This window comes from Eucalyptus grandis, chromosome 8 (assembly GCF_016545825.1).
Source record: "Eucalyptus grandis isolate ANBG69807.140 chromosome 8, ASM1654582v1, whole genome shotgun sequence".
NCBI lineage: Eukaryota > Viridiplantae > Streptophyta > Magnoliopsida > Myrtales > Myrtaceae > Eucalyptus > Eucalyptus grandis.
In genome coordinates this window covers 63,790,275-63,805,775 of record NC_052619.1, presented here as the reverse complement: position 1 = coordinate 63,805,775, position 15,501 = coordinate 63,790,275, and the positions used below count along the sequence as shown (strand labels likewise).

Here is a 15,501-nt window from a genome sequence, read left to right as displayed (position 1 = left end):
TAAAGATCATCATTTATATTTTATTTGATGTAGAGACATTAGTCTATTAATTAGTGGTAAAACTCGCAAGCCATGCGATTAGTTTTCTATATCAATTATAAAAAATGCTAAGGAAAGAAAAGGTAATACTTAGGAAAACTGAAATTACTTTGTAAAATTTGAGTTACGGTGATATTATAAATTGTAAGTGAATATCTAAAACTCTCTCTAAGTAATATCGAAAAGGCCACCCTCACCAATAGAAAAAAGTCTAAACTCAGGTCAAAATATTATCTTCCCATCCAATTTTCGGCGAGAGATTTTTGACTAACCATGGCGGTTGTTCTGGCAATATTCGTCGGACTGCTATATGGTGTACACGTCTCTAATGGCTCAAAGTAAGGATTCCTCCATGGAATCAAGATGTTGGTTATCCATTTTGGCATGAGCTGCATGCTTTGCTCCATACTAGGAATTAAAATTAACAAAAATAATTGTTATAAGAAAGTCTTTCGCAGAGCCTCAAGTTCTCAAGAAATATGTTCGGGGCTCGTTTTGTTTAGCACACTTCTCAAGTATTTTCAAAAACGAAATATGTCTTAATACTTTACTAGTACGTAAAACAGGGGAAAAGTGTTAAAAAGTCCTAAACCTTTTTATATTTGTGCTAATTTAATTCTAAATCTTTTTTTGGTAACAATTTAGTCATAAAACTTTTTAAGTGGTGCCAATTCAGTCATTTCCAGTTAATTTTGATTGGATTTTGCTAACGAGACACCAACTGGCTGATGTGGATAATTTTTAATAATATTTAATTTTTTTGAATTTTTTTCTTTTTCCTTCTCTTCCTCCTTCCTTCGTTGGTCACTAAGCTCGACCTCACCAGCTTGACCATTGCCAAATCCGGCGAGGTGAGCCTCGCCGCCCAATGTGACGTTAGCTTGAGGCCACCCGGGCCGCGAGGGTGGCCTCGCGCCGGGCTGGTGAGGCTCGCCCTCGTCGGATGCGGTAAGGCTTGACCCTCGCTAGATCTGGCGAGGCCAGGCCTCATCAGCCCAGCACAAGGCTGCCCTCGTGGCCATTGGCGAAGGCTCGAGCCTCGCTAGTTGATTGCCGAGATCCGGTGACCGGCTGGAGGAAGAAGGAGGAGAAGGAAAAAATATTAAAATATTAAAATTCAAAAATATTAAAATATTATTAAAAGTTGTTCACGTTAAGCGCCACTCAACGCCATGTCACCCAGGTTGGGCGTCCGGTCAGGAAAATCTTGTCAAAATTAGCCGGAAAGGATTGAATTAACATCAAGTAAAAAAGTTTAAGACTAAATTAGCACAAATACAAAAGGTCTATGACTTTTTAACACTTGATTGTGTAAAATGGGCCTTGCACATGAAATGTGAGATGTAAAGAATTGAGCCCTTTAAGTACCATAGAAGACAGCAGTTTTTTCTAGTAACTAAAGTTATCAAGATACGTGTCTAAAAAAAATATCGTGTGTACTTTTTAATACTACAAACTACAAATACTCTCCCGAATACATTTAGAAATGCAAATCTAAATTCAAAAAGAAATCTAATGCGCGGTATTGTAAATTATATCCAATGAGTGGAAGGATCGTTGCGGGAGTATAACCTATATGGCTGCATTTGGATACATTAACACAAAACTGGATATATTAACAAAAGGAAAAATAGAGAACGAATCTTGGGAGAGCAAATGGGTGCTCCAACCTGATGTTGTTCCGAACCGATTTTCAAGTCATGACCCAATTAAGCTGACTTGCCTGCCAGTTTCGTGGGTCGCGGCCAAAGACAAATTTTGAGGAGACGCCATCGAAAAAAACAAATGCGAAGGCGTCGCCATCAAAATGCAACTGTATCAAAATTGAAAGGCGTCGCCATGAAAATGCAACTGTATCAAAAATGCGAAGGCGTCGCCATCAAAATGCGACTGTATCAAAATTGAAAGGCGTCGCCATAAAATGCAACTGTATCAAAAATGCGAAGGCGTCGCCATCAAAATGCGACTGTATCAAAATTGAAAGGCGTCGCCATAAAATGCAACTGTATCAAAAATGCGAAGGCGTCGCCATCAAAATGCGACTGTATCAAAATTGAAAGGCGTCGCCATAAAATGCAACTGTATCAAAAATGCGAAGGCGTCGCCATCAAAATGCAAGGGGGTCGCCCCCAAGCAAAAATTCCAAGGTCGGTCGGTCGCTACTTATTCTTCCCCAGCGGCACTTCGTTCAGGAGGCAGCAATCTGCAAACACTTGAAGAAAACACATTTTCAGGAAGAGAAGGAGAGATCAGGCAAAGTCGGCAGGTTAATGGAGAACAACAGTCCAGCTGATCACGGTGGTCGCCACCAGAGGTAAGCCTCAGTGACCTTAAAATAGATAAAAAAAAAAAAAGCACTGCACACCCAGCTCCGTCTGTAAGTTTGAGGAATCTGAGGAAACTCATGTCAATATCTTGATGTTCTTTTCCGTTTCTATCTCTGATCATGTCATACTGCATATACCATTTAGGGGAAAAAACCTGCGTTTTAGTAGTTGCAGGCGCTACTTTAGAGCCCAGGGGAATCTCACTTGCCTGTCTGGCCTGTTTCTCGTGTTAGATTGTGAGAGTTGGGTCGGAACACCAAATTTTACCATCCAGATTTTTTCATCCGTTCGTTTTTGCCTTTTATTGATTGAGATGTTCATAATGATTCGACTCTCAAAGAGCAGAAATGGGCTCGCTCAGAGCAGAGCATGTACTTCAGCCCCCTGTTTTCTGTGCGAGTTGGTAAATTTTCATGGTATCCATTTGGGCAATTGAATACAGTAGGACTCATACCAGGAATAATCCCTCTCGAGGATGCATACCATTAAAACAGCTGAGTTTGTTCGAGGAAAGTGACTGTCATAATAACCGTCATTCTTCTTGAAAATCATGAAATTGGAAAGATTGTCCACCTTCTCATAAAATTACTGGATCAGAGGAAAATTTCTGTCACGTGGATGAAAAGACACAACTATTCATGCACTCTGCAGCTTTCTTTTGTCAAAAGGAACTCATACTGAAAACATCAAATTAATTGAAAGCCTTCTTAGCTTTTTCTCTTAAAAATCTAGGTAGCTTTACTTTGTTTCTACCCAGTAAGCAGAGGGCTTACCTGGTAGTTTTGTGCATATGGGTGGTCTTGTTTTTGTGATGTGTTGTAAGAGAAGGTTGGGAAAGGTTTGTATGTGTTAAGGAGGTATCCCCTGGTTCTCTGATGTTCCAGTTTGTCGAGAAGAGGAGTTAAGGATGTGTCCCCTGGTTGACTACTTGAATTAGCCTCGGATCAATAGATGGGCACTCTCGCTATGCATATATAGGTTAGAGTCCTGCAATGCATAGACATGTTGGTTATGATTTGCACGGACTCTTGGTGTCATACAGAATTAAATTTCCTTTAGAACTTAAGTTGGTAATTCTTGAAAGCTTTTGGAAAGATTGCCCCTGATATGATGCAAAAAGAGCCCAAAACTTGAGCTTTCAAAAAGCCCGTACACTAACAAGTGGTTTTTTGATTTTATTTCCAAGACGTGGGGCAGAGTATGCAGATATAATTGCTACAATTCATTTCCTGGAGAAGGTCTTGCTAAAGATTATGATTGGTGCTGTCGGAATCATGGGTGTTTCAGCCATCACTAACCTTGAAACCATCGTGTGTATCTACACAGTGCTCGTAATCATTGGACAGTTACTAAAGATCAAGATGAGAAGGCAAGACCTGGACCCAAGGCTTCAACTTACGTCCATTCGCATCGCTACTATTCTCGGATGCGTCAGGTGTTGTTTGCTAGTGTACATTCCGCTTTGTGTCATGCCTTGGCCGATTTTCGTTCTCCGCGTCCTCTCGTTGATGAACCCATGAGTATTTATTGTGAATTAGAGACTTGGCACAATTTTCGGTTTTCCTAATATTCTGGTTTGCTATATGGGAATTTGGTATGATGTGTATTGTGCTTATGTTGGTTGGGACATGAAGCTTTTGTTGTACTATTATTATCTTTGGGAGACAAACCTTGTGTGGTACTATTATTATGTCAAACATCTTATATATGTAGAAAGTATAATATGTGATGTGATGAAGGTAATGGTACTACTTAGTTAAGATTCCAGTGCAACACGATGAAGTTGGAGACATAGTTTTTTCTTTTTCTTTTTCTTTTGGCTAGGGGAATTGATTCATAAAATTTGAGAAATAATCACATTATCCTTGTTCCCTAATCTTCTGATCCATGAATTGCAATTTAGACGTAGTTCATAACCCAATTCTCATATCCAACCTTAGCATTATTCTAGATAGACACTATCTTGAATGAACTTCGACTCACAAACGAAAATTACTAAGTTTGGCATAAAGGAAGCATTTAATATGTGAGAAAGAGGGAAGAAACTGGCCACAAATTCTTCAACGAAAGATTTATCCATTTAAGAATAAAGCGGAATCACATTGGGAAAGTAAAATGCACAACCTTTTGTACGTTGATGCATATTTGGAAGAAATTGAATAGTGAGACAAAAATTTTGCTTCAATATAAGTGTAGACATATATAGATAGATGTCGATGACTAGAAATTTTTTGTCTTTGGTGTCATGGATGGGCCTGAACCATTAAGATGAAGAGTCAAATAGGGACACTTAAAAGCCCAAAGCAAATCACAAGAAATTCCATTTGCTTGCACTTTGTCTTGTTTAAACTCGAGCAACTCATGGGAGTGTTAAAACACCAAGCTGTAGCTCCAAAATTTGTCCTCTATTCTTTTCTTATTTTGCCTAATATATACGGATTTTTATTCTTGATGTTCCTAGTGACTCAAACTTTCAGTGCAGACAATATAATTATTGACATATTCAATGACCGTAAATCTTTCGAAAGTAAAATTTATTATTGATAGTCATTGACCCTTTTTCTTGGATGTGGAATCTTTGTCCCCCAAAACCATGAGCATGTAAACTTATTTCACCCGTTGATGAAAGAACATACTTTTATAATAGTTTGCTAGATAGATAGAAGGAAACATAACTTGGCAACAGCCCTTGCAAAATTAAGATTCAAAAAATAATTCATATCAAAATTAGTAAACCCATTTCCTTTCTAGAAAATAAACTTTCAGCCCAAGCTGTTTTTACTTTCATAACCCATGAAGCTCCTCATATACAAATGCACCACAATCGGTACTTGCTAAATAGAAATTATTCTGATATGTGGTCAATGTTCGTGAAAATAACACTACGTTGTACTGTAATTCGCTTTATTCATCATGATGGAATCCACAGCATAAAATACTTTATGAGTAGGAACCACTAGAAGTGAGCAAAAGAATTGGATCAAACCGGCTAATTCACGGTTAGATTTTTGGTTCCTAAAACTTGAACCTGTGAAATCGGTCAAGTTCCCAATTTCAAGTGTGGATGGACCCACTTAGACCACTTGGATCGAATTGATATACTTTTTTTTTTATTTTTAATTTTCTACTCTTCTTTATAAAATTAAAAGAATAACCTCCATAACGTAACTTGGAAACTCAGAAACCCTAGCCTCCTCCTCTCTTGCACCATTGCACGATCCTCTTCCCCTCAATTTCTAATCTCAATGGGTTCCCTCATTGCAGTCGCTCAAGGCCCTATCAATAACAGTCTTGCCTCTAGTCCCCCCTCGCAATTGTGGCCTTGCCTCTAGCACCAATTCCAGAATCAGGTGAGCTGGTTTTTGGTTTCACAGACTGAAAACTAATCACTTCTAAGTAGCACACAACATCTAAAAGGTTACATAGGAAGAGCAGAGAAAAAGGACACCGGACCGCATCGTAGTCACTACGAGTAACCCGTTCTTGGTCCAGTCCGATCCCAGGAACTGGGAACTGAACTTGAAGGACTAGTTTCCACAGGAATATGAAACCAGACTAGAAGGGCCAGTTGCTAGTTTCTAGGACTACGGACAGTTCAATCCGGTTTTCAGGCGATTCAATAGAATTGGTTGATTTACATAACTCCTAGGGAACGTAGCCATCGCTTTTGAAAAAAATCATTGATAGTGTTACATGTAGCTTCATCACAAAGATGATGACACTCGGCTTCACCATGCGCTGAGCAAACAGAAGTTAAAGCAAAGCAAAAGAAGAAAGGCATCTAGTCATTGAAAAAATAAAAATAAAATAAAATAAAATCATCAATTTGGTTTTCCTTGGAATCTCGAATTAGACCGAAAATGAACAATTCCAATTTTATAGAACTGGACTGCCTACCTCGAGAACTGTTTAGAATCAGCCAATCCAGTCTAATCTAGGCGATTTTCGTTTTGGTGATCCATGTTTCTCACTCCTAACGGCCACTAAATGATCTCCAAGCGGCAAGCTGAGCCGACTTAGAGAAATGGCCAGTTTAGCAGAAGTAAGCGTTTAAATTACCCAACCTAACCTCTAAGCCCCCCTTCTCTCGCTGCTGGGCTGGCGTGCCAATCAACCCGTGACACGTGGTACAACCTTTAACGCTATTCTCGTATTTTCCTATCACGCAATACTCGAACGTATATAGTACACCCAATTCTTTATGGAAAGAATCACTCTCTCTTGCTTATTTACTTCATTCGTTCGATCAAAATTTGAGGTTTGCCTCCTGAACGTGGATTCTTTATCCCATTTGAAAAGAAAGAAATGCTGACATCACTTTTGGACTGGATTCTTTATTTCACAGGATGTTTTTACGAGATACAAATGTTCTATAATATCTCAATCATTAATATACGCCTCAATTACATGAATCATTGTTAGGAAATGATTGCGATGCCAATGAAAACACTGTTCGAGATAAACAATCTCCATCCTTTCTTTCTGTGCCTATTGGAAGAAGACTATTTATTTCGCCAAAAAAAATTTCAGATCATTTTTCAGCATCTGGATTATTTAGTAAAATGAGTTAATATGATTTTTTTTTTTTCAAGTCAATGGAAACTTTATGCTTAAATTTAAGAAAATGATTTTTCTTTAAAAACTGAAAAATCATTTTATAAAATATGACTAGAAATCAAGCTCAAGACTTGGGCTCTCAACATCAACGCCTTTCGTTCTTGGATCTTTAGCAATGGGCCAAGGTTGGATCTATTGGGGTTGAGCCTAGGTCCAACGAGGCTAGGCTTGGGTCCATTGAGGCTAAGTTGAGATCTTGGTGCTAGGCCTAGTCCTTGACACTAGGGCTTGAGTCCACAAATGCTAGGCATCCACAAGGGTTGGGCTCGGATTCATAAAGGTGAATTTCGAATCCATAGAGGCTAGGCTTGGGATCTTGATGCTTGTTCTTAGTGCCCTGGCCCAATACCTCGGTGCTCATGCTTGGATCCACATAACTTAGGCCAAGCAACAAGCATGGGTGTCTTAGGCCATCCTCGATGGATATGGGCTTAAGCACCGAGGACACGGGCATAGGCATTGAGGTCCTAAGCATAGCCTTTATGGCTTGTGCCTAGCCTCCATGAACTAGGACTTGAGTGTCAAGGAGCCAAGCAAGGGTGTTGAAGTCTTAGGCCCGACCATTGTGGACCCAAACACGACCTTGATGGACCCAACTTGGGGTACTAAGGAGCTGGGCACGAGCATCAGGATTTCAGGCCACTTTTATTGGCCCATGCTTGATTCCCCCGACTGCTCTTGCCCAAGTTAATAGCATCCACATAGTGCATGTCTTTTTAAAAAAATTAAAAGCAAGTTTTTCTTTTCAAATTATTTTTTGGAAAATATTTTTCAAAAATGTCAAATTTTCCGCAAAACAAATAGAGACCAATTTGTATCTTGAAGATTTGTCCTCTATTCCTTTTCTGTATTTGTTAATATATTCAGGTTTTTAATCTTAATGTTCTGAGTGACTCAAACTCTTGAAGCAAACAATGTAATTAAGGACAAGTGATTTTAAATCTATCAAAAGTAAAATCTATTGTCGATAGTTATCAACCCATTTTTTGGATGTGATTCTTTGTCTCGCAAGTGTCTCAAAACATCTCAATTGTTAATACATGCATCGTTTACATGAATCAAAAGATAAAAATTAGTTGCTTTTTGTCGATGCTGGCTCGGACATTAACCTTGTGTTCTATTATTACATTAAAAGCAGGATATGGGATGATGACGGTCGTTTTACTTAAGATGGCAGTGCCATTTAAGATTGAGAAATGAGGAGACCGGAGAAACTTTTTTTTTTGAGCTAGAGAGAAACGGGGGAACAACAATAGTATATTGGAAAGAATCACATGATTGCCAATCACTACTCTTTCGTTATGTACACGCATTGCGAGTTTTAGATAGTTTATAGCTCGTTCCTCATAATACAAACTTAGCAATTCATAATGCAAACTTAGCAATCTCTATACAACAAAATCTAAAATAAACTATCTGACCCCCAAAAATAAAATTAAAAACTGATTGGACACCAAACTACACACGTAGAGCAGGCTGGACAAGTACAAGCTTGATTCATCACCCGCCCGCCCACTCACACTATAAGGCAACTAACCAGATTACCAAAGCTATGCTTTTTGACTATTGTGTGTGTCTGTGTGTTTTTTTTTTTTTTTTTTTTTTTTTGTATTGTTTTGTTTTGTTTTTTTTTTTTTTGTTTTTTTTGTTTTTAAGACTGGTTTACCGGATTTACTCGGTAATTTCATTCATACATTACTTGCTAATGTAACAAGGTACTCACACCTAGTTGATAGCCGAACAACGACAGCCATCTGTGCATGTATTTTACTTTGTCACATGGTATTAGCACACGAACCAAGCTGATTGAGATTTAGGTCCTTAAATCCACACAAAAAAGTAAAAAGAGTACACGCACGCATGTGGAAAAACCTCTAATGCCACTAGAAAAATCAAATGTCTTTTGATCAAGAATATGATGCCCTAGATAAATGGTAATCGGTCCCAGGCTCTACAGGTCATGAGCAATAGATGTCGGGTTTCATGTGCAGGTATATGGGACAGAACAAAACTGAACAAACACAGAGACATTTGCCCTAAAGGTTGACGTCCGTGGATGGATGACTGGAGGTGGAGGTGACAATTGCAACATAAAACGACATGATGCCAAGACCCAAAATGTGTGAGAGGAAAAACTCACGCACAAGGACTTGCGTGTCCTGAAATTTACATGGAAGGTCTTAACAAACTCGTTAATCGAGCCTTATGTAAGTTTTATGATACCTTGACACCGTTACAAATTACCAGCAGAAAATATTGCCACAAATCAGAACATCAGAAATTTGACAGCCTTGAGTATAGATAATGGAAGCAACTGACTAAGGAAAAGTTAAACTGAACTGGACGGAGATTAAAAATGATGTAATCATTCTAGATTGCGATTCTAAGAAAGGAACAAAAACATCTCAAAAACCTTCTGACCCTTCCTTTTTAATATACACAGATTAACTTAGGTTTCGAAAAGACAAAACAGAAAAGCTTTCTACGGCCAGGGATTTATTTGGGTTAGTACAAATGAAAAAAACTAGATGCAATTTCAACACCATCTCCAATAGTTCTAAACTGCAGGTCCTGTCCATAAAGCATGCGACTCTGTAGGATCTATCAGCACCACTCTGTTTTTCTTGGCAGGAAGCCAGGAATGAGTTATGATAGAATACAAGTTGATAAAAATACCTATACCAACACCTCCTTCAGCAAAGCACATCAACATAATACAAGAAGGCAGGGAGTGATTGCCAGGGCTAGGGGGCTGGACAAGGAGTGGCTCCTAGCAGACTTCTAGGATAGCGAAGGGGGTGGGAGGAACCGAACTATACACTGAACAAGGGAAGGGCGATCCGGATGTGTGTGTGTGTGAACTGGAATTAATTCACGAAGGCACCTTTTGACATAATGACACGCTTTGCTTTGGAACTCCAAAGTTAAGTGAGCTTAGGCTTGAACATTGCTAGAATTGGTGACCTCTTAGGAAAGTGCTTGGCTGTACATCAAAGTACAAAACCGTGAAATTCGGTATGGGATGGACCAAAGTGGACAATATCTCAAGTGAGTTAAATCCAGGGCATACAAAAAGCAAGCAAGGGACTACTCCAACCGTTCGAAGGAACATAGGATGGGAAACATCAAGCATTGGAAGGCACAACCACTTACCAGTAAAATCAAGATAGCAAGGTTATATAGTTAAAAAAGGAACATAATGTTATCGGTCTTCATAGTATGGTGGTGTTGATCAAATGCTGATTTCATCACCATCCTCATCCTCGTTGGCATCAACCCAATACTTAGATGAAGTTGTGAAAAACCGTGTCCATCTACACAACCAAACAACAAAGAAAATCGTTTTAGAGGGATTTTCCAATTTAACCACTGACACAACTGCACAACCATACTTATGATGGCGCTAATTAGTGCTATGTTTGTGAGAATCTTGTTCAATACCTCTGCATCTAAAAACATTTAGAACCACTGACAAACGAAATGATACAAGTAGACTAATTGAATGGATACTGAGAAGCCCAAGAAATGCATACGAGTTCAGTCTTCCAGAGATAGGTACTTGCACAGGGGTGTGCAATGCATCATCCAGGTTCATGGTCGAGTGAAAAGCAGTGAATGTTTTGGCTCCACTTTGTCTATGGTATCATATGGACAGTCGCAGTAAAAAGTGGAAAGAAAGAAATGCCAACGGGTTTCATAGGCATATATGGACTTTGCCAGAAACTTTGCTTCTTGATGCAAGAATTAAGAGTTAAATGTTGCAAAACTCCAAGATAAAGTCGCACAATCAATTGGCCTAAGCCAAATGCTTTCTTGCAAAGCAGCATTTACAGAAGGGAAACAGGCGATAGAGAAAGTAGCACCTTTATTAAGTAATATTTGTATGAGACAGCAAAATAATGCGACCTAGAGAGATAAAGATGATGTTCATCATACACAAACAAACTGAGAGAGACATTGAGAGATGAAGAATCTGGACCAATTTTGATGTTTCCTTCAGCCGATGCAGCTTTTGATATCTGAATGGCGCTGATCCTTTCAATTCCTAACTGACCGCCAGCTTTTAGGATGCTTTCTTCTGAAACTTGCCTTCCATCAGAACCTCGGCCACTTCTCGCAGCACTTCCTGCCCAAAGTTAGTAAACCACTCAAATTTGATCCCAAGAGATATCTTCCTATTGACTTCATAAATAAAAGTATCTTACAGACGACATACACAGCATTTCATTTTAGAGCAAAGCAAAGGCAGTTTCGTTACCATCATTGAGATAATAGTGCCACAGGCTACAAGGATCACTCACCCTAGAGTTCAGACTATATTCTGGCATGATTTGATGGACTCTCGGAAGCAATCGTTCTCTGGCTGTTCTCCAGAAGCTTCCCCAGTATCAGCCTGGCCCGGCATTCATTTGCTGAAGGTCCAGTATTAGCTTCATGTAATTGTGATGTGAGCATGGTGGCCAGTACAAGCGTAACATCAAAATTGAAAGAGTCCCCCTCATCAATGCCAAATTTAGGGGCCATCAAAATAGGCCTGTTTCATAAAAAAATGCAGTTGAATTAAGTTCTTTATTTTTTTTTATTTTGCATTTTGCTGCACCAAAGCCCTCTGTGATGGCAGAGATGTTGCACTTGAAACCACCAATTTAGTATCAAAAAGAAAGTCAAAAGAAACGCATTAACTATCAAGTTTTGCACTGATATTTTTAGCTGGCATATTTTACTAGCATCTTGCATTGAACTTGATATTGAACTTGATAAATAAACCATTTATCATCCGAGCTTAAACCGCCATAAACCATTATTATCCAAACTTGATTCGAAGGTGCACTATAATTTATCGACCACATTTTCAAAGATAGTCTTTCATTTTTTGCATTAAGCCCAAAATTAAAATTGTCATTGACTTTACGATTGTGATTATGAAGCTATTTATTAGTATGTATTAAATCTCCAAGTAGGTAACTAGCAATCATTCATCTATTAAAACCAGTTATGGACTGATGCATCAAAACTACTCATTGCATCCAAACTACTTGCATATACAAAATTGAAGTGAAGCGTGGAAAAAAATGGATAGAAGGTAAGAATCGATGCCTTCTCAAAGTACAAATGAATGTCCACTTCACATTCCTCACAGAATGCAAGAAATGCCTGGATTTCCATGAGATGGACAGAGTTGAATATTATCATGTTCACTGGAAAACACAAGGAAAAACTTCAACATAAAAATAGTTCCAATGGCATTTTGGCAACTAGGTGGACTCATTTTAAGGAAATGGAGATTAGTTTGAGAGTGAAGTCATATGTTCAAGAACTTCTAGCTCCATTTATGATCGAACTTCTAGCTGCATTTATGATCAAATGTCTTGATAGTTAATATAATAAAAAACAAATCAGATGGAACACCTTCAACTCTTTCAAAGCAAAAGTCACATCTACTGGGTTGCCGTTATGAGCATACTGCACAAACTCTTCCGCAGGATCTATCCACAGCTGAGTGTGCAGCAAAGAGACATTCTCTGCGGCCAGAGTTTGAACCATGATATTCTTCTCCACATTCGATTGAAAAGAAAGAAGTTAATCTCTACCTTTGGTAGGATCAATGTAGCTTCGAAACTCGACAGCTTTCCCACCAAATTCACTTGCAGCATCAGAAGGATCAGAGTTGCGTTCCGTTGCGATAATAGTAATTTCCTGAAGGGATGACTGAAAATTCACAAGCAATCTGTTCAGATCACGAGGCCTCACTACAAAATTGCTTGGGTATTTTCTCCTATCCAGAGATAATTGTTGTATGTCGGGGCCAACATTGCAAGTAATCCAGTATGTTTTCTTAATGCCTGCATGCATATGACAACATCATGTATGCATGAACAAAAACTCTCAGTTGGCACAGTGAGATAAACATGTATCTCTGCATGGTGCAGCTTCTTATCAAATTAATGCATGTTTGACAGGTGCCGGCCTCCGATTTATATTACAGTTTGATAACATACTGAATAGTATGTAGTTAGCGTGACTGAGTCACAAAGACTTAAAATGTCAAGTGGCCAACAAAAAAAGAAGTAAAAGTGGTAGACATTGGAATCTAATTTTAACATAAAATTCCCCATCTCTTTATTCTGAATTCGTTCACTTTATAGGTCATATTGGGGCGCTGCAAAATCACTTTGACAGAGTTCATGCTGCTTTTAAAGATGAGAAATTATAAAAGCTCATCTCCATGGACATATATGACATGATAAATAAATGCTTCTCACAGCATCTTGCAGTCATTTTCTCTCAACGAACATGTCAGTTTCAAGACTTCAATTCTACTGTTCTTCCATAGAATCGGAGCAAGATTATTTTTAGGGGGAAAAGGGAATCAGCTAACTTTTCCATATGTGCCACGAGCTTGCAATGTTAACCATCAAATACACCATTTCAAACATAATCAATTCAGAGCACCACCCATGCAACTGAAAGGTCTTTACCACTGAAGCACTGCAGAGCCCATTGAACTTTTGATGCATTGATGTCTGGTAATTGCACGCTCAAATAATCAATGTTTGAAATAGGCATTCTAAGGACAGAACAGACAGCCTGCAGAGAGTAGTTTGTAAGCGTTGGTAAGTTAATACAGCTATAAACTGACAAATATACTAGAAAGATGAGCAATGACAATATACCTTTGGAAGAACGCTGCATTGAACCTGTGTGCCAGATACCGTAAACACATCAGATACCGTAAACACATCAAAGAGGTCTGGCTTGAAGGTTATCAATTGATAGGCAGATCTTGACAAATTAAGCACGTGAAAGGAAATCTGGAGGTCGAACATGAATACGAGAATCTTAATCTGATATATACAAGTAAGAAGGTGATATCTGTACACAGATCAATACTATTGCAAGTCTAATACATCAAATAGCGCCAAGTGCCAAACAAGAGTTTAGAACTTGGAACTTCTATTGTTATTTGGCAGTTAAATGTGGTGAGGCCAAAGGAAGTAATGCAACGTACAGGCACACAAGAGATCTGCTAGGGAGCGCATTCGTGCTTTCACCTATTCAGTTTTGCGAAACTCCATATAACACCATCAAAGTAACTAGAAAAACCAGCAAAGCATTAGCAAGACAGAATAGCAGCACTGGTAGAAGGTTATCCTTAGGGCCTTTCTCCTATGGTTTTACCATTCGACATTTTGCCCCAAGTACCGCCGATAGCTCTCCTGTCTATAGCAGTGAATTGCCTCGGTCTTACGATATAACGACTTTAAATTCCTTATCAACAGTATCAGATTCTTTTAGATTTTTATGCGCGTCGTGTTTTAATCACCGTCGACAGGGCCAAACACGACCTAGGTCCACAAATTTCCGCCTCAAATCCACCGCCGAAAGCTCCACACACTCGGCAATCGGCGGAAGGACTCTCAGAATTTATCAATCGGATGCTGTATCGAGCGAAACGAGCCAATACCCAACACGGCATCATAGCATCTAAACTAAGCATCGCTCAGCAGGGCACGCGAAGAAGCAACTGCTGTAGCTATTTCAACTCGATGGATGAAGCTGAGGAACGATGATCGACGTGGATTTCAGTAGCGACACGCTGGAGCGGTGGGCGAGAGAGAGACGACGGATAAGAAGAAGAAGAAGAAGAAGAAGAAATGTGTGGGAAGAAATCGATGGAATCACCTGGGAAGGTGAAGCTTGGATGGCAAGGTCGTTGCCGATGCGGGAGAGGGCAGGTGACGGAGCGAGCCAAGGTCTTCAAGGCGTTGCCGCTCAGGGTGAACTCCATTTTTCAAGCGCTTCGCTTCCGACTCCGCACCGACGCTACAGAAGTTTATGAGCCGGTCACTGAAAAATTGGCGGGATTGGAGGTAGACGTCGCTTGGTCTTTCGCTCGGGGAGTCAATGATAGAACGTGTTGATTATCATTTTTCGGCCCGCAGGATACCATTATATTACTTGTGTTTCCCCAAGTGAATATGTTAGTTTTATAAACAAATTCACAAGAAATTAGGAAAAAGTTTGCTAGATAAATGGAAGGAAACATGACTTCTCATTTGGACACTTTTCGCATTTGTATATCCAGAATAGACTAATAGGCTTGGCACCAGACCTTTCAAAATTCAGATGTAAATGAGTTCTTTTATCAGAAATAAACTTCTAGGCCCAAGCTATTTTAATTATAACTAATACTTGACCGAAGGCAACCGTAAATTATAACACATGAAACTTCCTAAATAAAATGCGGTCCAATGGACAAAGCAATAAATATGAATCATTCTGATACTTGATCGATGATCGTGAAAAAAACGTGACGTTGCTGGGCCGGCAACATGTGCTTTGTTCCCATAGGAAGAGCAGACAAAAAGGGCACCAGACACAGCCACTCAGGGCGCGCGTGATGCAAGCGTCTACATTTTCAACCCTCCAAGCTCCCCTTTCCCGCTGCTGGGCCGGCAGGCCAGTCAATCTCGGACACGTAGTACAACCTTCAACACCGCTCTGGAAGTGTCCTGTC

At 39.4% G+C, this 15,501-nt stretch overlaps 1 protein-coding gene across 1 annotated transcript in view; it reads right to left on the bottom strand.

The window, feature by feature from the left end:
- LOC104415633 overlaps window positions 1–14,772 on the bottom strand; it is a 46,660-nt gene extending 31,888 nt beyond the window's left edge. Inside the window, exons 1-3 of the mRNA XM_039300228.1 lie at window positions 14,667–14,772; window positions 13,463–13,681; window positions 12,575–12,826 (exon numbers count right to left, since the gene is read on the bottom strand). Coding sequence (XP_039156162.1) covers window positions 12,575–12,826; window positions 13,463–13,681; window positions 14,667–14,772 — 577 coding nt within the window. The remainder of the gene's footprint in view (window positions 1–12,574; window positions 12,827–13,462; window positions 13,682–14,666) is intronic.
- Window positions 14,773–15,501: the final 729 nt, after the last annotated feature.